Below are 25,423 nucleotides of genomic sequence, written 5' to 3' on the forward strand. Positions count from 1 at the left end.
ATTGCTTTATTTCTGCCTATGCAAGTTCCCACCATTGCTGTAGGGACTGAAAAAAGACTCAATTAAAATCACCGCCTATAATTAGCACAACTTCTGAATTCATTTTGTTAAAATGTTATTCAGAGTATCCAACACACTCATTCTTAAATTGCTTTGGTGGGAGCATATACACAAATAAATACAAACATTTTCAATCTGAGCTCTAATTTTTAAGTTCACCTTTTAAAATTTCTTCAATTTGATAAGTACATGGTATGAGACTCTTAGAAAATAAAAATGCAACTCCTCCACTGATTGAGGTCAAATTACTTGAAACAGATAACCGATAAACCTCCCAAAAATCAGCAGCATTTCCTTAATCGCTGTGGGTCTCTTATTTCAAATAATTGAATTTGTTTTTTTTCCTTCTCTTGCCCCATTTATATTTATAGAAGCAATCTTTATTTCTCCCATAAATGAGGAAAGCAAAACTCTTATAGAACTCAATAAAATAAAAATAAAAGAAATTAAGCATTTTTTACTGTTGACATTTGTCTCTGGCTGTGTATTAAGCTTAGCAAAAAACAAAACAAAATGCCTCCTGATTTGTGAAGCAACTTTCACTTCTAAAAATGTTTGCTTTTTCAACAGAACATCTGGGAAATATTCTTAAATGCACACTTTCCTCGCATTTTTAAGAATGATTTAATGTCGTCTACACAGTAGTTTTGAAAAACCACTGTGCGGTAAACTACACGTAATGCTGCATTCAGAAACATCACTTTTACTCTCTGTATCTGACTGGCTAAAGTCATATTTAGCTCATCGATTTGCTTGTTTAACAATAGGACATTGCTGTATTCTTTGTTTCGGTGGTGTTTTAAATGTACAATCATCATATTCAGTCAAATTCTGATTCTCACCATCATTAACAGGAGAGTACACAACAGCCATTACCATACTGGCATCATTTTGCACTTCACTTTCCGACTGATCACTCTCTAAAACACCAACCACAATCTGTTCCTCGACAGATATTCATTGTCCACAACATTTTCCACATTTGTCACAACAGTAGATGTCTGCACTGAACTGGGTCCTGGCATTTTAACATAAAAAAAATAAATTGATCAATTGTCACACATTATAAATACATTTCTGCATATACATGGTGAAATGTAGAGTGGGTTGGCCACTAATCGCAGAGTTGGTGGTTCGAATCCCGGCCCACACGACTCCACATGCCAAAGTCTCCTTGGGCAAGACACTGAACCCCAAGTTGCTCCCAATGGCAGGCTAGCACCTTGCATGGTGGTGTATGCATGTTTGTGTGAATGGGTGAATTAGTCATAGTGTAAAGCGCTTTGAATACTGTTAAGGTTAAAATGCCGCTATATAAGTGCAGACCATTTACCATTTCTGCACTGGCAGTTGAATCTATTTTAACTCTATGATGCCACGTCAATGAGTTAAAGCTCCCACCACCCGGGCATGCCATGCTCCCAAAAAACTAAACTAAATATACTAAACAATCAAAGAAAACAAAGAATAAATTGAAAGATAGAAAAAGATAAATCACTCGTACCTGACACAACAGCCACACACTCAAAGCTCCGCCCACTTACTCCGCTCATGCAGAGAGAGAGAGAGAGAGAGAGAGCAGTATATATAAGATATAAAGAATTCACTTTTGAGATATGAAAGTCAAGTCAACATTTATTTATAGAGCTCATTTAAAAACAACAGAAGTTGACCCAAAGTGCTTTACAGATCAAACACACAAAATGACAGAGTGATATAAAAACAGATTGATTTAGTTAAATATAAAATATTTTTTTAAAAAATACAACATCATGTATTTATCCATTTCAAACTATTCCATGATCTATTCAAAAGCTACAGAATAAAAATATGTTTTTAAAGAAGATTTAAAAATAGCTAATGATGAAGCTTACCTCATATAAGAAATTGTTTGCCAGTCAATGTTTAATATCTTTGAAGAAATTTAGGGTGTTCTCAGATGAACAATTCTTGTCTACACTCACTGGAAAATAAAATTGGGAATCATCTGCATAAAAGTGATAAAATATGCTGTACTTCTGCAAAATAGAAAGTGTTTAATATATGTTGTGGAACATGTTATTTATTATTTACATATTAAATAAATAATAATAAATAATCACGTAAGCCCTTATTTTATTAATAAATCCAAAACTGCTATATGTGAAAACCAAAAGGAAAATCCCAATGGGGAACCCATGACAAATTATCCTTCCAGGTTCACCTACAAATGGAGGTCACTTCTGAACAGCTCTATAGTTTTTGGTTAAACAAGAGAGCACCATAAAACACACTGGGATATATTAAAGTGGTAAAAAATTGTTGTTGTTGAAAACCTTCTTTTCCTCAGTGGAACATAAAAGACAGAATGTTAGCCTCAGTCACCATTCACTTTCATTGCATCTTTTTTCCAAATAATTAAAGTCAATGGTGGCTTAGGCTGTGAGTCCCTAACACTCATATATGGATGTGCTGTCCTAATTTGGAAGCGCTCTTTAATAACTTTAAGCTTTTCTACTTGCCGTGGGAGTTTTCTTCGTTTATTCTAGTGCATGTGTACATCTCTCCAAATGTGTGTGGGAACATAGCGCTGCAACAGCTGGCTGATCAAATCACAGACACTGAACAACAATACCTGGACTCAGTTATTATTCTTTGGTTTTTAACAAAGCAAATCTCACACGTGAACTGCCCAAATACAAACAGCACATTACATGCCCCACCAGAGACAGGAATATATTGGAAAAATCAACAAAGCCAGTAGTAAGGACTGTTAAGAGATGGACCAATGAAGCAGACTGGAAACTACAAGCCTGCTTCGATTGCACTGATTGGAGTGTATTTGAAGCTGCAGCTACAGACATGGACGAGCTCACAGATACGGTTACATCATACATCTGTTTCTGTGAGGACATGTGCATGCCTACTAGGACATTTTTATCATTCAACAATGATAAACCATAGTTCATTGGAAAACTCAGACAGCTTCGTCATGCCAAAGAGGATGCTTACAGGGGTGGGGATAAAGTCTTGACAATCAGGCCAGGAACACATTGAATAAGGAAATCAGAGTGGCTACAGAAGTTATTCTGAGAAGCTGGAAAACAAGTTTTCAGCTAACAACCCTGCATCAGTGTGAAGTGGCCTAAAAAAAACTTACTATTTACAGGACTCCTACCCCCAACCCTGTGGTGGAACAACGACTGGCTGATGATCTGAATGTGTTCTACTGCAGATTCGAAAGGCCCAATCTCACACCCCACACCCACTCTGACCTTCACTACACACAAACACCAACACCTCCTGCAGCCCCCCTCCTTCCCCCTCCTGCTACTTAACCTGCACTCAAGATCTGTGAAGATGATGTGTGCCGTGACTTTCGGAAGCAAAAGACGAGGAAGGCTTCAGGCCCAGATGGCGTCTCATCAGCGTGCCTTTAGATCCTGTGCTAACCAACTGGCCCCCATCTTCACACAGATTTTCAATAGATCACTGGAGCAGTGTGAAGTCCCATGCTTCTTCAAATGCTCAATTATTATCCCTGTCCCTAAGAAACCAAAAATCACAGAACTTAATGACTACAGACCTGTCGCCCTGATGTCTGGGGTCATGAAGTCATTTGAGAGACTGGTGTTGGCCCACTTGAAGGACAACACTGGACCCTTTCTAGATCCCCTTCAATTTGCTTATCGTGCAAACAGGTCTGTGGGTGATTCAATCAACATGGGATTGCATCATATCCTGCAACATCTGGACAGACCAGGGACATGCACAAGGATCCTTTTTGTGGACTTCAGTTCAGCTTTCAACACCACCATCAAAGCTATTCTCCAGACTAAGTTAAACCATCTCCATGTTCCCATGTCTATCTGTCAGTGGATTACCAGCTTTCTGATGGACAGGCAGCAGCTTTTGAGACAGGGGAAATTCATCTCCAGCACCCATACAATCAGCACTGGTGCCCCCAGGGATGTGTGCTCTCCCCACTACTCTTCTCCCTCTACATCAATGGCTGCACCAAGGACACCTCTGTCAAGCTCCTGAAGTTTGCAGATGACACCACTGTCATCAGCCTCATCCGAGATGACGATGAGTCTGCATACAGAAAGGAGGTTGAACTGCTGGTTCACAGGTGCAATCATAATAACCAGGAGCTGAACACGCTCAAAATGGTGGAGATGATTGTGGACTTTATGAGGAACAGCCCAACACTGACCCCTCTCACCATTCTAAACAGCACTGTAGCAGCAGTGGAGTCATTCAGGTTCCTGGGCACTACCATCTCACAGGAACTGAAGTGGGAGACACACATTGACTCCATTGTGAAAAAGGCCCAGCAGAGGCTGTACTTCCGTCGCCAGCTGAGGAATTTCAACCTGCGACAGCAGAGTATGTCCTCTAAATGGTTGGCACTTATATCACACTTACAGTCTGCACTTCAATAACTCTCTGGTTTGGTGCAGCTACGAAATCAGACATCGGAAGACTACAGAGGACAGTTCGGACTGCTGAGATGATAATTGGATGACCCCCTCCGCAAGAACTATACACTTCCAGAGTGTGGGGGAAAAGGTTATAAAAATCACTCTGGATCCCACTCACCCAGCACACTACCTTTTTGAACTGTTGCCTTCTGGCCGACGCTTCAGAGCTCTGAGCACCAGAACCATCAGGCACAGGAACTGTTATTTCCCTTCAGGCTACCATCTCATAAACAGTTAAAGCCACCCCACTGAGAAATAATTATGTGCAATACACAGCTTAGTCTATTTATATTATCCAACATATCCTCTTCTGCATTACAGACATTGCACTGTACATAACATACTGTATTTTTGTACATTTTATATAATGAATTTGTATTAGATTTGCACACAAAAGTATTGGCAGTGACATACATTTTGTGTTTTGCAAAGTTTGCTGCTTCAGTAATTGTAGATTTATTTTTTCACATGTTTCTATGTTATACTGGAAAACAATGATAAGTGTTTCATAAGTTTTAAAGGCTTTTATTGGCAAAAATACTCAATATATGCAAAGAGTCAATATTTACAGTGTTGGCCCTTGTTCTTCATTACCTCTGCAATTTGCCCTGGCATGCTGGATATCAGATTTTGGGCCAAATCCTGACTGATGGTGATCCATTCTTGACATATTAGTGCTTGGATTTGTGTGGATCACAATTTGTGGGCTTCTGTTTGTCCACTTGCCTTTTGAAGATTGACCACAGATCAATGGGATTAAGATCCGGGGAGTTGCCTGGCCACGGATCCAAAATTTCAATGTAATAATCGCCGATCCACTTCATTATTACTCTTGCCTTCTGACATGGTGCTCCATCATGCTGGAAAATTCACAAAAAATCACCAAATTGCTCCTGGGTTGTTGGGAGAAGTTGCTCTTGCAGGATATTTTGATACCATTCTTTATTCATGGCAGTGTTTTTCGGCAGAATTGTGAGAGAGCCCACTCCCTTGGATGAAAAGAAACCCTACACATGGATGATCTCCGGATGCTTCACTGATGGCACGACACAAGACACATGGTAGCGTTCACCTTTTCTTCTCCGGACTATCGATTTTCCAGATGTCCCAAACAGTCTGAAAGGGGCTTCATCAGAGAAAATTATTTTGCACCATTCATCTGCTGTCCAATCCTTGTAATTCCTGCAGAATTTCAGTCTGTCCTTGATGTTGTTCTTGGAGAGAAGTGGCTTCTTTGCTGCCCTTCTTGACACCAGGCCATTGCCAAAAGTCTTTGCCTCACTGTGCGTGCAGATGCACTCACACCAACCTGCCAATATTGAGCAAGCTCTGCGCTGGTGGTGACACTATTCCAGCTGACGACTCTGGAGGATTCAATCCTGGCACCTGCTGGACACTCTGGGACGTCCTGAAGCCTTCTTCACTGCAGTTGAACCTCTCTCCTTGAAGTTCTTGATGATCCAGTAAATGGTTCTTTCAGGTGCAATATTCTTTGCAGCAATTTCCTTGCACGTGAGGCCATTTTGATGCAAAGCGATGATGGCTGCACGTCTTTATTTAGAGGTAAACATTGCTAACAAGAACATAATGACTGGAAGCACTTCTTCCCTCCTTTTACAGCAATCAGTCTGCTCTTATAATACAATCAGAATTATCGAGTAATTTCACCTGACTAGTACTCGTTCACACTTTCCCAGGTGCTGCTGTTATGATTAGTGAAATGATGTTAGCTGGTTATTTTGTGCCAGGGCCAAAAAACTGTGAAATTTTTGCGATAGTTAATTTTTTTGGCCAATGAAGCTTTTTGTAATTATTTAAAATGAATCTGATCACTCTGCACCATACTCTGGAAAACAATGTGAATCAACACCACAACAACTGAATCAGAAAACTTTGCGAAACACAAAATTGATGTCACTGCCAATACTTTTGACCATGGCAAAAGTGTATGTACGTAAATGAATAATAATTTTTTTATTATTATCTATATCTTGCTGCTGTTTTTGTATTGATTTTTGTATTGTGCACTGGAAGCTCCTGTCACCAGGACAAATTCCTTGTATGTGTAAGCATACTTGGCAATAAAGCGGATTCTGAATCATTTGAGTTTAAAACAACTTTAGGATGAGTAAATTATGATTTTTGGGTGAAATATCCCTTTAATTAAATCAGGGTTGGGTTCAGTAAACCCATTCTCACCCCGACTCGTCACATACGGACGCTTCGGGCAGTTTCATCACATATTGACGCGCCGGGTATACCTTTGGCGTCATTTTTCGACGCGCAGGGCAGTCCCATAGACTTCTATGTATCTCCGCGAACCGGAGCGTCACGTCTCGGGTAAGCTCACTCCGCGAACGGGTGGAGAGTCGAGACCGCGATAAATAACAATCAAAAGGAATAGGCTGCAATGGCCCTCCAAATGGTTTTTTATGTTTCGAAACCGGACGCGTCGTAAAATGACGCCAAAGGTACACCCGGCGCGTCAATAAGCGACGCCAAGGGGTCCTGCCCGAGCGTCCGTATGTGACGAGTTGGGGTGTGAGAATGTGTTGCGTAAATGGCAGGGTTTTATTGTGACAATATGCCCCTACACATGTGTTAAATTAACTATGTCTTTCCTGAGCAATAATAGACGAAATATTCGGCAACCTTTTTTTAATAAGTTTGAAGTCAATGTATGTGTCTAAAAAGAGATTGACTCATATATTTACTGTTGCAAAAATGTGACAACATTCCCTGGTCCCTCTGATTTGTGAAAACAATAATTCATTATATTAACTGGCTTATTTTCTGTTTTGTCTCCCTGTCCCAGAGGCAAGCCAAGTACTCCGAAAACAAACTGAAATGCACGAAAGCCCGCAACGACTATTTATTGAACCTGGCAGCTACCAACGCCGTTGTTGCTAAATATTACATCCACGATGTTTCAGACATGATTGATGTGAGTATGCACAATGAGACATGTGTTTGTGTGTATCAGCTGGGATTTAAATGTTTTGCTTTAACTCTGTTGAACTGATGAGGGCTCGGATCCATCTGTCTCTGTGTGCATTGTGGGTGAAATGTCTTTCCGCTAAAATGGTTTACCTAATTTATTTTCTCTAAATGTTTGTTTTGCATTTGCTGGAATGTAACCTTTAGCAAATTGGGAAAATGTACTGATTTTATTCTTGTTCTCCATCTGGTATTTACCTTTTTTTTTTATTTATTAATCACCATTAGCTTTTAATCTGGTTTGCAGCTTCATCCAGCACCACAAAGAAAGATTAAAACTATTATTGTCAACCGGAATGATTTACCTCGAATCTATAACACGCAAAATTATTTACTTTCCCTAATTGCACGTAAACCATATGTGAAGAGGAAGAGGTCGTGGCCATGCTGTGAGGATGCACGCCCAGCGTGGAGTTGCTCAATCAGCAGGTGAGAGATAAAGGAGGAGCCGGGCATGCCAGAGAGAGAGAGAGACGCAAGAGGCCGCTGATTTGGCAACTCTGCCGTGGGCGTGCATCATCATGTCCCAGCCACGTCGTCCTCCTCATCACACCATATTTCCTGCATTTAATTCATAATTATTGTTACAAATCTAACAACAGATATTACTTTCACTGTCAGCTGCACAAATCTGCTGAGACTGGATTAGTGATGTGAAGTATACTGAATAATATCCCCTGTTGGCTCATCTTTGCTGTTTCTGTCAGGTTAGCAGTAGTATGCAGACTGTAGATAAACCAAACCTTTGTGATTTTTTTCGCTGGGAGATGCAAACTGTGTTTCTTATCACTGTCCGTCAGTTGCCCTGATGTCCTGAGGCAGTTAAAGAAAACACACGTATGCACTCATACACACACATTTGTCTTTCTGTCATTGTTGGGACTTTCCTTTAACTTCTATTGTAATTGTACTGTGCTAATGAGATTTTCTATTTCCTAATCCTACATTTCCACTAAGACAATATTACATTATGATATATTAATAAGCTGCTTCCTTGTGGAGGTTGTTGGCTGGTCCCTACAATGGCTTAGTTTACATGGACACAAGAAAGCATCTTATTGCAAAAAAGTGGTTATTGCGAGAAAACCGCTTTCCTGTTTACATGCACTGCATAAGTGGCATACTCTTTACTCCTGTATAATGCAGCTGGGTTGGTAAGCGGCTTTCTCCACAGCTACGTAATTTTCCAGCGGTGCTTGTGTAAATAACAAACATGTGATACGAGGAAGACTTTTCTATTTTATTCTTCGTTGCTTCATTTTATTTCGAGAATTTCAGAGTTGTTTCTGTGTTTGTTTTCTTCATTTTGTATCACGACCTACAGTAGAATTGCACCACAATAGTAGGGGTTTCCTCTTGCATAAAACTCAGCGACTCCCCCAATGTACCAGCACATAAACATGAATGTGAGGGGCTGTTTTTTTTACATTAGGGTTTATAAATGAGTATAATTTGTAATGTATGTGTATAGTCTCACTGGACTCCAAGTAATGTTGAATTCTTTGCACAGTGTTGGCTTTTTGTTGGCTCCATCCTATGATGTTTGTAATCCTGTTCTGTTCCATTCACGCGCACTCTTCAAACACCCATCAGATTGCTGCTCATGCGTTTACATGGCCACATTAAGCCGGTTTTTCCTTGAAGCATACGTTAAACCGCTTTCTCTTAATCCATTAAACAGCGCAAGTATTTCAGTGTTCTTGTTTACAAGATGTTTCAAAATGTGCTTTATTCTAAAACCCTGGAATAAACCGTTTTTTTTAAGTGCATTTAAATGTTGTCAGTGTCAGCGATTTCATGTTTTACCATAATCGTGTGTAAAATCTGACATGCATGTACTTTCCTTGTAAAAACAAAGTGTAGAGGAACCATAAGCTATTATACATAACCTTAGCAAATATATACTACTATGAAAACCTATGCATAGTGACATATGCAGTGTTTTACAGGTCTGATAACCTTTTAGTTCCTATGCTGTTTTACAAGAATATATTGTACTAGATAGTAGACCTCCAGTGTCAATCTCAAACTTATTGTTGAATTTTAAGTTAGAAATACATTTTAGACACAAAGACATTTGTGAAAGCGAAACAGGTTGAACTTAGAGAACCTCTAGAGGGCTAACAGTCAGGTTGCTGTCAAATGATTGCTTTCAAAACCACTAATTTGGAAAAACCACTGAACCAAAACTCACATAACTCCCTTATACAACATTGTGTACACGTAGATTAATTTGGTACTTGTGGAAGCCAGATTGCCTTGTACTTTTCCAGGTTACCTTGCACCAGAAAATTTCTGGTTTTGCAAGTAGATCCAAAAATCTCTACCTCAACTTCTGCTGCTGCAAACACACACATAGAGCTGTGAGTAAAGTATGCTAACTAAGTCACATATCAAGCACACAAAGAATTTAACAAAATTCCCAGCAATTAGGCAACCCCTTATTGTTTCCTTTAACGCCTGTAAGTATATTTAAACACATAGAAGCATCAAAAAGATGCTGGCCTGTCAACCCTTGCTAAACAATACACTGAAGTTTTTTTCATTCTTTTTTCATCAGCCCCAAAGAATATGTCTGAAGATTACATTTTTGCATGTGTAACGATTATCTCCAGCAGAGTTGTAATGCTAAACAGAATGTGCTACAGTCTAAGACTGTCGAGTGTTTGGACAAGCCCTTTTGTGCATAATACATGGGTTTACAGTTCAATAGATTTATAACTGTCTAATTTTAATGAATCACTGAGGTCTTAATTTTCCCTCAAGCAAATTTAAACTCGCTTAATGTTGCTAAAAGAGGTTAGTTTCACATTTGTTGCATGGTTAAACTAATTAGCTAAGATATCCCACTGTGCTTGTTCTTCCAATTATAGATATTGAAGATCTCAATCATCCACAGGTTAAAATTCACTCTCATTTAGATAATGTCATTTTAATGTCGCTTCAATCCACATAGACACAGGAGATACTACCTGTCATATAATTTGCCCTGCCTGATTGCAATGCGATGGAAACGTTGTTGCAAATAAAGATTCATCTTTTATATATATATATATATATATATATATATAATATATATATATATATATATATATATATCTGTCAAGGAAGAGTGATTGGATTGGCGTTCATCTTAATGTCATGCAGGCTCTCTTTGAGAAATAATTTATCTCTCTTGTCCTCATGTCTTTGTTCTTCTTCCCACAGTGCTGTGACCTTGGTTACCATGCTAGCTTAGCCCGCACGTTGAGGACATTTCTATCTGCTGAGTATAACCTTGAGACCTCTCGGCATGAGGGTTTGGACATCATTGAGAATGCAGTGGACAACCTGGACCCCCGTAGTGACAAGCACAAGATCATGGATATGTACAATCAGGTCTTCTGCCCGCCCATGCGCTTTGAATTTCTGCCACACATGGGAGATGAGGTAACTTACCAAATAACTTCCTAAGAGTAAAACAGATCTCAAAGGGATAGTTCACCCCAAAATTTAAGTTCATTATTCATTTACTCACCCACGCATTGTTCCAAATCTGATAACTTTCTTTCTAACGTTAAAGTATATGAAAGTTGGAACATTATGAGAATGAGTGAATGAAGACAAAATTTACCTTTTTGGGTGAACTATCCCTTTAAGTATGCTGCAAATGATATGCTGTGTAATTTGTTTCTGTGTTTTTCAGGTGTGTCAGGTGAGTGCTCAGCAACCAGTGCAGACAGAACTTCTAATGCGTTACCATCAGCTGCAGTCCCGTCTTGCCACGCTCAAGATTGAAAATGAGGAGGTGAGCACCACCTAAGAATCAGCTTAGTGTCTGGTCACATTACAGTAATATTGAACTAGTCTCCATCTCAGATGGTGCAACTTATGCTTACTTAGGATTCAGGGGGCAATTCACCTAGAAATGATTGAAGCTACAATGAGTGCTTTAATGTAAGAACTTTTTGCTATATTTGTAGGTCTTGAGGTTCAAGACATTGAGTCTTGATGTAAGTTTTGTTTGCGGCACATTTTGACACACATGTGTATTTACGGGTGCTTGCTAATGCAAGTTGCACTGTCATGTCAATGAGTCATCTGACCTAAAGGTTTCACCTGGAGGACAATAAAATGGGCAAAAAAAATCCTACAGGCTTATATTGAAGGAGGGACCTGACCTGATTATATTGAGTCATATCACAATGTCATAGTGTGTGGACTTTTCTTGAAGAAAACCATTCGGCAACATTCAGAAAAGCGCTTCAAGTTGGAGTCTGATTACCTGACAGATTATTAATTCCGATTGTCAACTGTGTGTTGGAACATCTGACATGGATGCTGTTCGCTCCTTCAAGAACTTGATTTGGCGACAGTTTAGAAAAGCACGTCAAGTCAGAGTCCACTGGTATGATGGAAATTCCTTCCTACTGTCATCCGAGAGCATGTAGGATTGCAGTATTTCTGTGGGTTGGGTGTGCGGTGGTTTGGGGGTGGAATGATTTCACGACTAGTCAAATTCGACTCTATTAACAGGGTCGACTATTAAAAATCAGTAGTCGTGCAACCCCTAATGTGGACCACTTGTCTGGCCATGCAATAGTTTACTAACAGATTTGTTTATAATCTCCTATCTGTACACTACACAGATTCGCTTGGTCCAACCAAATGTTTAAGTAACTGTACGACTTCATTTACACCTTGGGAGGCTTCACCTGCTCACTGTAAAGATCTATCAGCTTCTCATGTGCGTCATAACTCTGCAGAGAGTCCAACTGCCTCTCACACATGAGCCTTTAGTTCTCAAACAGCCCTCACATGTACTCGCATACAGTTTTCTCCATTTTTAAAATACTCCAGAGAATATTTCAGCCTAGCAATCAAACTCGTCGCAATTGCAGGATTAATGGTCCATCTGCCAAGGGAACTGGTAGTGTATTTTTAGGTTTCTCATCTCATAATGGTGTGTTACTTTTGGGATGAAGCAGTTATCTCCATGTTTGGTCTTTGGAGAGGGTAATTCGGTGTCTGAGGAGAGTGGGATACAATCCAGACACATTACCAACCCAACTGCATGTGTCTGCATGTGCTAATGGACTTCATAATAGCTTCCCTCTGTGTTTATTGATGGCTTTATCTCACACTTATCACTTTGTATCTTATAACCAGCTAGTAATGGATGATTTTGTGTCATTTAGGAAATGTGCCACATTAATATGTGAGCTGCACAGCCAGGGCCTGGGGCCAATTAACACACAAGCCCCTGTAGCATTCAGACAATACTAATTTTCAGACATTGGTGTGAGGGTTCTTTGGACCCAGGATCGAAAGGAATCCGATCCTGAAGAGATTAGTTGGATTGCTTGTGGGTATAGAGGGTTAGGATGTTACTGAGCTGTGTACAGCACTTCCTTTCTAAATAAAACTATCTTAAACCAGCCTAAGGTGGCCAGTTAATCTCCCAGCCGAGTCAGTCTGGTTAAGCTTGTCTTTTTGCTGATTTTATTACTTTCTAAACAGCTGGTCAGACTGGCTAAACTGCTAAATATCACATTGGCCAGGCTGGGTGAACAGCAAGAACAGCTGTAAACCGGTTTGGCAAACTTAACCAACTTTGACCTGCTAGGACCAGAAAACGACTGCATATTGGTTTAAGATTTTTCCCCAGTATTTTCTCGTATATGCTCAAAAATCACTTGTGGTTTGCCTTCTGTGATTTATCTTTGAAATGGATAGGGGAGGAAGTTCACATCTCCACACATGTCTTGTTTCTTTTCTCTGAGCTATTTCTCAACTATGACGTTTTAAAAGCTTTACCTGCATAAACATTCCAGGAATCAAGTGTGAGTGACTTCATATGAGTGGCCTGTGGGCTTAAATATATAAAAAAAGACACCTACATGGTATTGCAGATATTAAGCTGATATACTTACTGTTGTTCCCTCCTTTAGTCATTTGTGCACACTAATACATACATTTGGAAGTTTCATACATTTTATGATTCTCAAAATATTCTTAAGCTCATATTGTGGGCTAAAATCCATGTACCTGTTATTGAAAATATGTTATTACAAACATTAAGCACTTTTTTCAATTACAGTATACAAAGAATATTTTATTCAAAAGTATTAGATCAATTTTTTGAACCCAAAATATATTCCAAAGTTACAGAATGTATAACACAAACATTTATGAATTTGTTTTCCCTAGAAAGAAAATATAGAACCAAGTGCCAACTGCAAACAAATAATGCTAGACCTTTCCTTAGACCCTACATCACTTTTCTGAGCCATTTTTCCCTTGAAGTCAGTTTCCTTCACATTAACTATGGCAATTCTCCAGTTAATCCATCTTTACACTGCAAAGGTGGCACAAAAGCTGCATCTAAAGTGGCGTTTAGATGCATTTACGCAGACTGTTTAATGCTGCTCACAGCCAGCATAAATACATTTATACAGCAATAACAACTGCATAAATAATATTATGAGATTAATGTTTTAAATATAAAATTATGAAAACAGAAACATTAAACAAATGAAAATACGAAGTTAGCCTTTTAAATATGAAACAAAATTATGAAATATGTGCTCTATCATAACAGCAACATAGTTTAAGGTTCTGATGCTGCATTTCATTTACATCGAATTTAAGCAGCCTCAGAACTGCATTTGTCTAGGTGCTGAGGTGGGTCAGAACAGGCTTAATTTAGCCTGGCTTTTGCATGTTTACACAGAATTTTGAGCAAGAATTTAGGCTTAACTCTGCTGTGTAAAGGCTCCTTCAGTTTCACAACCAGAAAGCGTCCAAATACTTTTGTCTTAATTCTGAGCAGTATATCTATTGTTTATAATTTAACACTTAAAAAACAAACTTGTTTAAATTAAATGTTCTAAAAAAAAATATTTAAAACAAATGCCTCTTGGTTTGTTATTTAGTTTTTTGATGTAATGTCATTTTCATGTGTGAAGCTAAAGTGACCTAATACTTTTTTAGACCAATGTATTTAAATTATTGTATATACTGATGCTATGGGATGAGGTCGTTCAGAGCTGGCACAGCTTATTTCGGCATTGCAAAGTTGCTTCCCTCTTATTTACACTGGCGGCCAATATTTTTGAATAATGTACAGATTTTGCTGTTTCGGAAGGAAATTGGTACTTTAATTCACCAAAGTGGCATTCAACTGATCACAAAGTGTAGTCAGGACATTTGAAAAAAGTCATTTTTGATCAAATCTAGACCGTCCCCATCCAACAACTTATCCTTGAATAATCATGCTAAATTGATAATTTGGTACTAGAAAATCACTTGCCATTATATCAAACACCGTTGAAAGCTGTTTCGTTCATAAAATGAAGCTTAACATTGTCTTTTTGTTTGTTTTTGAGTTGCCACAATATGCAATAGACTGGCGTGTCTTAAAAATGGAACAGCTTTCTCTAGAAACTCAGTCAATCATTGTTTTGAGGAATGAAAGATATACAATGCTTGAAGTTGCCAAAAAACTGAAGATTTCATACAAAGGTTTACACTACAGTCTTCAAAGATAAAGGACAACTGGCTCTAACAAGGACAGAAAGAGATGTGGAAGGGCAGATGTACAAATAAACAAGATGATGAGTCTCTAGTTTGAGAAATAGATGCCTCACATGTCCTCAGCTGACAGCTTCATTAATTATTACCTGCTCAACTCCATTTTCATGAAAACAATAAAGAGAAAACTCAGGGGTGAAGGCCTTATGGGAAGAATTGCAAGAAAAGGCACTTTTGAAACAGAAAAACAAAAAGAAAAAGTTGGAGTTTGCAAAGAAACACCGACATTGGACAACAGATAATTGGAAAAGAGTGTTATGGATCCTAAACTTATCAAGCTTTTGTGGGATCAACTAGACTGTAAGGTGCATGAGAAGTGCACGACAAGACACCCACCACTATGGGAAGTGCTACAGGAAGTGTGCGGGGAAATGTGGACATTTAAACAGCTAGAATGCCAAGGATCTGCAAAGCTGCCATTGCTACACGTGGAGGATTATTTGATGAGAACTCTTTGTAGTTTAATAGTAATTTTTCATGTTATTAATGTCCTGACTATACATTGTGATCAGTTGAATTTCACTTTGTTGAAAAAAAGTACCAATTTCTTTCAATAAGAGCAAACTCTGAAATTATTATAAATTATTCCAAACTTTTGGCCACCAGTTTATGTCACAATCAAACTTCTATTATATTTTCTAGTCTATCTTACAGCTTACTGAGTCCCTGCTGTTCTTTAATTAGGTACGCAAGACACTGGATGCCACCATGCAGACCTTACAAGATATGCTGACAGTGGAGGACTTTGATGTGTCAGACGCTTTCCAGCACAGCCGATCCACTGAGTCCATTAAATCTGTGGCTTCCGAGAGCTACATGAGCAAGTTAAACATTGCAAAGAGGAGAGCCAATCAGCAGGAGACGGAAGTCTTCTACTTTACTGTGAGTTGCTTTCTTTCCTCAGGCCATGAGGACTGAGACAGCATGCAGTTAGTTATTCAGTTTTCAGCCATTGCCAAATTCTGACATTGCCATTTCTTTAACTTCTAGTCTCCCATTGTCATAGAAAACTTTGAAAATTGTGTTCGCTAGGCCTGAAAAAGTTATAGAAATTTACAAAATCCTGAAAGTTATGGAAGTTTTTATAGTGAATATAATTAATAATGTATATATATATATATATATATATATATATATATATATATATATATATATATATATATATTATATAAAATAAAGAGAAAATAAAACAAAATGGTACATTTGTGTTAAGAGCAGTCTAGTGATAATGTCTGACTAATGTCAGAGTGCAAATGTTGCTTCTTTTTTTTTCCAAAGCAAATGGCAGGTAAAATAGTGGGGAATGTTTTGTCCCAGATCAAGATTTATTCAATGCCATGCAACATAATTAGTTCTTTGGATATCATATGGAAAACCCTGTCACATAACCTTCACGTAAATCTTATTTTTTAAGATACCTTTGAAGTCCTGCTCCTCAGGATCACTGAACTATCAGTAGATCTTTTAATACCTGGTTCTCATCATTCGTCTTTCCTGTGCACACTGATATGAAAGACTTCTCAGCCTGTCCTATCTATCTGTCCAAACTCAGTCATCACGCACAAAATGGAAAAACATTGGTGACAAGGCCAATGCCTCGCCAATGAGACGGAAATTAAATCCTCCTATTGGAACAGATTGAATTTGCGGCGTGCAAAGTACAGCGAAATCTGTTCTTTGTTGCCCACAGCAGACATCACTTCCCTGTTTTAGTCACATCCTATTAAAATCATTAGCTCACTGACACCTTCATCTGTGTCCACAGAAATTCAAGGAGTACCTGAATGGCAGTAACCTCATCATTAAGCTGCAGGCCAAGCATGACCTGCTGAAGCAGACTCTGGGGGAAGGTGAGCTGTCTGTTAATTAATTAAGTTTCCTTCTGCGCTCTGGAAACACGATGCGTCAACATTGCCAGCATCTGCCGTGAAGCTATCTAGTTGCAACTTTGGTCATTGTTGGATGCAAATTTTGAAACTGTTGCTTTAAAGTCATAATCAGAGAAGCTATCTAATGAATGGTGCTAAAGATGACTAACTGGACAATACAACCAGTTCCAGGTTGTATTGAGATTTCAAGGTATTTAGGAGTGACAATTGGAACACTGCTACTGTACAGTAAATTCCAGTACTATATGGATACCTCAATATCAAAAGGGAAATTAATGTCTTGTAAACAAATGTTGGAAGCTTTTAATATGTTGATTTGTCATAGAGCTATAAAGGAGTATTCCAGGTTATTTTGAACCTAATGTCTGTTCACCCCATCTATGGCATGCTGTGGATTATCACAGTCAAAAATGTTGATTAATTCCTCAGTTTATAAAAATGAATGGAGAAATGTTTGTAGTAAATATAGTAACACGTTACAACAAGGTTCTTTCTATTCATTAAAGGGGCCATGACATGAGGAATCAAATTTTCCTTGATCTTTGAACATATATGAAGTCATTGTATTATAAAAACATACTGAAAGTTTCAGAACTCAAAACGTCCTCCTAACTGCAAGAAGAGCATTTGTTAAAACCAAGCTGCCAAAACGGCTCGTTCTCTACCTCCTCCAAATTGAGATGTTACACTGTGGTTGACATTTGCATCTGATCGCCTCCACGACAACAACACATCAACGCCTACTTTACCTTATTACTTCCGTAGCCCCGCCCAGTAGCGGTGAACATTGATATGACAGGGCAGTCAAGAGCAGAGAGCCAATCATAACATTTGGCTTTTCCTGTATATGACTGTTTTGTTGTGCAAATATTATAAATTAACCTCAAGAAATATTACAATAATAAAAAAAGGCATGTCATGACCCCTTTAACATCAGTTAATGCATTAGGTATCATGAATTACAGTAACAATGAACAATACCTTTTACAGCACTTCTTAATATTGGGTAATGTTTATTTATCAAAATACTATTGTTCATGTTAATTCATGATGCATGACTAATGTTAACGTATGCAACGTTTAATAGTTGTTTTTTAATTTGTTTTTGTATAAATTAATACTAAACAATATTAATAAAGGGTTTATAAAATATTATTCTATGTTAGTTTAAGTCCTTTTTATTAGGTCTATTTTTAAGTGCTACCATATACCACATTTGCTACCACAAATACAGCAACTATTTCACATTTTATACTGAACAATAAGCGAAATGCTTTAAAAAAAAACAAAAATATGAGCGTCATATTTCTGCTTTAAAATCATCTGGTACTCTTGCACCATAAATTTCCATTGTAAGTGCAAAACTGTACACACATTGTTCCATTGTTTACACAAACAGAGAGAGAAGTCAAAATTATTGTCTAATATAATTGTAATGCAAGACACAGCTGTGGCCAATAGACATTAACCTATAATATTCATTTCAGTGTGGGCCATGTTTCTTCAAATCATTATAGAGAAGGTGCTTTCATGGCCACATCTCCCATAAGGCCTCTTGTCACTTTGGTTACAGGCAGTTAAGACCCAATCAATCAGCTAGTTGCACCGGGGGGGCTGGTTCAGCAGCTGCCTGTGTGGTAGCTCATAATCAAATGATGACACGCTGCGTGATGCCCCAGCTGTGTCCAGACATCTACATATATGATTGCTGACCAGTCCTCCACCAGTCACCAGTCTGTGTACTTAATTAGACTTCACCTCATTGGCCGAGTAACATCTGCCATACACTTTTAGCCATTTAGACTCTGAAAGGGATAGTTCACCCTAAAAGGCAGAATGTTTGCTTTATTCAGCATTCACTTTCACTGTATGAAAAAAGATGCAATGCAAGTGAATGGTGATTGAGGCTATCAATCTGAAAATTCTCCTTTTCTGGTCCATGGAAGAAAGTCATACAGATTTGGAACAACATGAGGGTGAGCAAATGATCACATAATGTTTAGTTGGACTATCTCTTTAACCAAGATATGTATGTTTCTGTGAATGCTGCATGTACATACGTTGGTCACATATGGTTGCAAAAAGTACCGCCCATGTTTTTTTAATTGTTCACCTAATTTATCCTAGATCCATTAGACCAATTAGCCTGGCACATCTAATTATCTCCATTTGTTGTTTCAAAGGTTTCCATAGTGCCAGCCACCTGGCTTGAATGCATACACTTAAACAGACATTTAAACAAATAATGTGGTGCAATAAATTGCAGGCATGTGAATAATCAGGGCTGAAAACCCTGTTTATCCAGCCTAAACTAATTAGATGGTCTAATTCACAGCCTGTTAAGACTGGTCTATTTGCTTGAGGCATCTTTTAGCTGGTCAGTATGGGAGACTAGCTGGCCAACCAGCTAAACTTGCTGTGCACAAGTTTGGTCAGGTGGGGATACCAGCTATATCAGCTTAAAGGAAAAATTCTCCCAAAAATGAAAATTGTCTCATCATTTACTCACCCTCATTCTATCCCAGAAGTGTATGACTATCTTTCTTCTGCTAAGTGCAAATGAAAAGTTTTAGAAGAATAGCTCAGCTCTGTAGGTCCATACAATGCAAGTGAATTGTAAAAGGCAGCACAAAGGTAATTCATAGGACTCTACTGGTTTAATCCATGTATTCTGGAGCGATCTTTGTTTTTTGGTGAAAATAGACCAAAATATAACTCTTTTTTTATTTTTTTTTTTCACTGTACATCTTGTCATCAGCAGTCTCGTTGGCAACCATAATTTCAAGCTCTATTACACTTCCTAGCACCATCTAGTGCTCTGCACATGCTTAGGAAGTATTATTGAGCGTGAAATCATGATTGGGCCGAAAGACAGCAATGGCAAGATGTGCACTGGGAAAATGTCCGGTATGCCAGATTACCAGTCCAGCCCTGGTTCACAGGTAAAATTCATTGGATCGCTTCAGAAGACATGGATTAAAACACTTGAGTCATATGGATTACCTTTATCCTGCTTTTATGTCCTTTTTGGAGCTTCAAAGTTTTGGTCACTATTAACTTGCATTTTGTGGAACTACAGAGCAGAGATATTCTTCTAAAAATCTTTGTTTGTTTTCTGCAGAATTAATGAAGTCATACAGATCTGGGATGCCATGAGGGTAGTATTCCTTTAAACTTGCTAAAACCAGCTAACAAGCTTAGTCTACCAGTTTTGGTATAAACTGTCTTTTAGTAGGGAACCAGATGCTCTGAAACTGCTGATTTGTATCCAGAAATGTGAGTGTAATGCTTGGAAAGTATTCAGAATCTTTTTTTTAACCCCTCAGCTGGCAAGACAAAAGCCTTTGAGTTTTTGGAATGATTTTCGAGGGCATTGCAATGACACACTGGAAGCACTCTATTTGATATGCAGATTTGGTGAAATTAAATGGTTTGAGGGCCCACATCACAGCTCTGAATTAGCCATGTAGAAACATTAGTAGTTCCACCTCATTACATGGTGATTCAGAATTGGAAGAAGAACTCAGTCTGCATTATGTGCTGATATGGGCAGGTGCTCTTGAGATGTGTAATTTCGGGGTCTTTGCACAGGATGTCTAAGCGTAGTAATCACTTTTGTGACTTACTTGGAGGGAATGGACTGTTGTTTCTCTATGTGAATGCTCCACAGACTTTTGGCACTTTCAATGCTATGCCTCAAAATATAGGCCATTTATAACCACATCTTTGTCACTGACCCCCTTTTTCAGAGGAAATACAATCACAATGTCTTTTTTATTATTGCTTCTCTTTGTCAACATTTGATATTTGCAGGAAAACTTTGAAATTTTGTTATGGCAAACTATTACTGTTGCTCTGTCACAAAGTCAGGGGTTTCAATAATCCCTACCCTACCCAAGTAACTCATTCCAAGGCATTTGTGTTAACATGATTGTTACATCAAAACATTGTTGGCTCATGTGGCTTGTTGAGGAGAGAGATGTTTTATTGCTAATATAAGTTGCTAGACTTTGATTGGTAAAAGAAAACCCCATAGAATTGTATTGAAGTATGGACCCAAGCCATATATAAGCACAAATATTGTAGAGACTTTGGGGTGCACACTTTTGACTTAGGCCAGTAAGCAACCACCCAGAACACCTTAGCAACCGCATAACAATGCTCTGGCAACCAAACTTCCACAAGACCTTAGCATCATGGTGGCAAGTTTTGTGCAGGCAAGCACCACCCACATTTTCTAAAGAAACTAAAAAATCTGATGAAATTTGTTTAAAAATATTTAATTGACATTTACAGAACCTCTGTACTGTCTTGCATTACCTAGTCTCATGATCTGCATTTTTTGTGGGTGTTTTGGATTGTGGATGTGTATATTTTTCATTGTTTGTATTGTGGCAATACCAAGGGACTCTTTTGAATGCACTGGACATTGGGACAAAGAACTTAGTGAGCCGTCAATGACATCGCTCAGTGTCACCAATGTGAAACGAATCTCCTCATGCACACCCACTCTTACACACCCTCATACAAGCATACATACTCACTCACTCACTCATTTAGGCCCCTTTAGTTCCCTTCTCTGTGAGCTGTCTGACACACCACAGGGCATTTTCTGAGGTTTCTACAGTGACCAGTTTTTTTTTTTTTTGTCTCAATCACAGTGTGGCTGCTCACCCATTCATCTCCCTTCAATAGTGCTGGCCACTCTCACTATAACCCTCAGTACATTCTGACTGAGCTTTAGAACAGAGTGCATGAGATCATACTAATAATGGAATATCTGACTCCTCCTTTTTTTCCCTCCCTTTTAGGAGAAAGAGCTGAATGTGGAACTACAAGGTAAGAGAGTTCTGAAGATGATGAAATTACCCCTTTTCACAAAAAACAGAAAGATATTATTCTTGGCCTGATTTTACCATGATATCCAACATTTTTGATCAGGGTTATGGATGGAGTCAAAAGCCAAAAGGTTCCTTTTATTTACCTAAACATTTCTCTTCAAAAACCCCATGAAATTAATTGAAGTTTTTGTGGATTTTATTCTTTTAGCTTTGAGGCCAGATATACTAGTGTAGCAAAGCAGCTATATACATTTTAGCAGATTAACACATTTAAGATTTAGTCTTTCTCTTTCTCTCTGGAAAAAAGACCAAAAACATTGACTCATCTTGCACTCAGGGACGTATACAAAATTTTGTCCAATATAATGCTAAAATGAGCACATCCCCCACCCTTATTATAAATACTACCTGCCTCCGACATATCATAAACAAGAAGCAAATCATGTTATTCTAAGCTGTGGTGGTGGTGGTGTAGTGGTCTAAGCACATAACTGGTAATCTGGTAATCAGAAGGACACTGGTTCAAGGCACTTAACTTTAGATTGCTCCAGGGGGATTGTCCCTGTAATAAGTGCACTGTAAGTCGCTTTGGATAAAAGCGTCTGTCAAATGCATAAATGTAAATGTAAATGTAATATGTAAATGTGATGTAAAGTGAAGCCATTGTCTATTTTAAGACAAAAGGCCCGAATCCTTAGTTATGTCCTGCCCAATCTTACTGTTTCACTAGGAAACATATCAAGACATTTCATGAATGCTTTAAAGATTTTGCATTTCTGTCCCAATAATACCTGTTATGCTCTCTATTATACCTATTATTCCTCTAAATGGGTAGTATGTGAAAGATTGCAATTGTAAAAGCAGATACAATTTTTGTTCCAGATATATCTCAATTTTTTTTTTCATTTTTAGGCTTAAATATAATTTATCAGTCCATTTACTGCGAGTGCAGGTGAAAACAAAAGCCAATAACAAGCCTAAGTAAAAGCAAGTGAGGACAAATAAAACTTTTTGGCAGCCCACTGAGATATAAAACAGCGGTCAAAGGGAGATTTGTCCTCAAGCTGTTGTTGGCAAGGGCTCAACTCATGCTGGGAGTCCAGAGTGTCCTTAGACAGTCAGAGAATGCTGAGAACAGAGCCTGCCTGATTAACAGATGCAGACCATCATCTGTACATTTGAACCTGTAACAATCTTTCAGTTAGATGACACCGACCAATGTTCTGATGGATGCCCGTTATCTTAAATATATAAGATGAGAAGGATACTCTACGGAAGCATGCAAACACAGATGCGAAATATTGGCCAATATGCTATAGGCTTAAACAATAGTGTGAAGTGGTACTTTATTTGGTCAAGATCTGTGACACACACACATAGATTATTATTCTTTGCTTGGGATTGTTGTACTTGTACATGCACAAATTTGCCATTTATTTCCATTGAAAACAACCAACTCTTCCATCTCAGTTAATGATTAATCTCACAGCAAATGTAAACACCAATTTGAGCAATGCCCTCTGGTTTTGAACCAAATTGCAGAGTCATGTTATATTAGATGTATATTGCATTTACTGGTCTGTCAAAACATCAATTATGTTTCCATAGCTGAATGTTTGAATAAGGGGCCTGTTCGGGCATCCTTTTGGGAATAGAACACTTCCTGCAGTTGTTATTGGTTAATTTGAGGTCAAAAGCATTTGGATGTAATTACGATCTTTTAAAACAAAACAATTAATGCCTGTTGCGTTTTTAAACCCCACATATTAGGCTGTTTCCTCTGCTGGGACATAGGTTATATGTTGCAAGATTGCATAGATCTAACAGGTTTGGGATGTATAGATTTAAGGTTTATGTTATAATATGTAATTTTATGGGGTGTTGAGTGTGTAATTGTGTTCCTCCAACCATCTTCATTCCTCAGACCCCCAACCCTTCCCCCGAAACCACAGAAATTGCGGAAACCACGGCCTCGCTCCATCTATAACCATAAGCTGTTTAATGGCAATATGGAAAGTTTCATTAAGGTACCCACTGACCGTGGCACTAATTGTGCCCTCTTGTGGGCTGGAGGGATGTTTGACACTGTCTATTTTCTTTTCTGGTGACTGATCCATTTGCTCGCATCCTCTATATGCTACCGTTAATTTCATCCCGTCTTTCGCCAGATGGCAATGATGCAGATAATAAGGTTGGCAAAAAATGGTAAAGAGAAACTAAACAGGCACCATTAGCTTTAAGAAACTGCCTTGAGTTGAAATTAGATGCTTAATTTATGCAATTAAGTGGTCGACTTTCCCTTAAACTGTCAGACCATCTAACATAAATAGACATAAATGAAGTGCAACAGTACAGATATGGAATTCAAAATTCTTTTCATTGTCTCCATAGAGGAATTTAGTTCTAACATTAATGTTTAAACTTTTCAAGACTACTTTTCAATACTATCCGTGGAAATGGAATTTGCCGACATTTGATTAGCAGTGTCCACCCGCTCCCATGAAGCACTGTGAATAACATAGTCGAGTTGGTCTACCTACAAACTCTCAAACTATTTAAATATTTGTACAGTATATCTGAGTATTCTTTACAATTAACTTAAAATATATACCTTTTTATATACTTTTCTACAATAATCCATGATTATAAATCATGACTGTCAAATAGATCATTGACTACATGCTTCATGGGATAAGTAGTTTATTCCATTAAAAAAAAAAAAAACATTTAGAACACAGTTTTGTAGCTTTGAATGTTTTACTTTCATATATGTTTTGACTTCAAAGCAATTTTTTTACTGTGGTGATTGCTCTCAGACCTGGTTGGTTTTGTTCATGGCTTACAACTCTGAATTGAAGACATTTTAAAAATCCCTAAATAGAAAAGGAATGGGAAAAATACCTCTTGAACCATAGCAGGTGAAAAAGTGTACCTGACACTATTGTGCTCTATAGCAGAGATAATGAACTGAATGGTATCATATCCTCCTCGTGCCTCCCTTTACTGCATCTCAAGCCATTGAAGCATCCTCCCTAATGCTATTCTACCCAGTCACCACAGTGACACTGTCGTCTCCATGACGATTCTGTCATCCCTTCCTCTCTAACTGTGATTCTCTCACCTCTTTTACTCCTTTGCTCTGCTCTACACTGCTTGCTGTCCTAGGGGTAGAAGGAATGCTCGTACCCGCAATCAGGTACTTTACATTAGGGAAAAGCATGAACTGCCTCTTTCTGTTAGATAACACCTAAACAAAAATGCAGCCTGGTCTCATGCAATTTACGTGAGCATTGCAACGTTTTTGCAAAACTGAAATGACATGCTTCATCACACGTTTGGCTGCAGTTTTCAAGTGAAATCTCCAGCTGAGGGTGCCAAAACTAAGCAAAATGAGGTTGTAATCAAGGTTTTTAATGTGAGTTTTAGATTGAGGTTTTAATAAATGAAATGTACCTCTCTAACCTAAAACTTTACCCTAAACATAACCAATAGTGTCCGGAAGGATAAATGACCGTTTAGCAAAACCGACATTCTTAACCAACACCTAACCCTGACCGATAGTGTTTTAAAATGCAAATTTGAAATTAAAAAAAGAAAAAAC

General features: G+C 38.3%; 1 protein-coding gene across 4 annotated transcripts in view; it reads left to right on the plus strand.

Annotated features, from left to right (window-relative positions):
• srgap3 (SLIT-ROBO Rho GTPase activating protein 3) overlaps window positions 1–25,423 on the plus strand; it is a 122,205-nt gene that overhangs the window by 63,578 nt on the left and 33,204 nt on the right. For 3 of the 4 annotated variants that reach the window (XM_052140572.1, XM_052140574.1, XM_052140575.1), the window contains exons 6-12: window positions 7,339–7,467; window positions 10,728–10,949; window positions 11,206–11,307; window positions 15,777–15,974; window positions 16,858–16,942; window positions 21,793–21,820; window positions 23,747–23,849. In XM_052140572.1, coding sequence (XP_051996532.1) covers window positions 7,339–7,467; window positions 10,728–10,949; window positions 11,206–11,307; window positions 15,777–15,974; window positions 16,858–16,942; window positions 21,793–21,820; window positions 23,747–23,849 — 867 coding nt within the window. The remainder of the gene's footprint in view (window positions 1–7,338; window positions 7,468–10,727; window positions 10,950–11,205; window positions 11,308–15,776; window positions 15,975–16,857; window positions 16,943–21,792; window positions 21,821–23,746; window positions 23,850–25,423) is intronic. The other variant, XM_052140576.1, reaches the window with a different exon arrangement.

Source organism: Xyrauchen texanus, chromosome 13, assembly GCF_025860055.1.
Source record: "Xyrauchen texanus isolate HMW12.3.18 chromosome 13, RBS_HiC_50CHRs, whole genome shotgun sequence".
NCBI lineage: Eukaryota > Metazoa > Chordata > Actinopteri > Cypriniformes > Catostomidae > Xyrauchen > Xyrauchen texanus.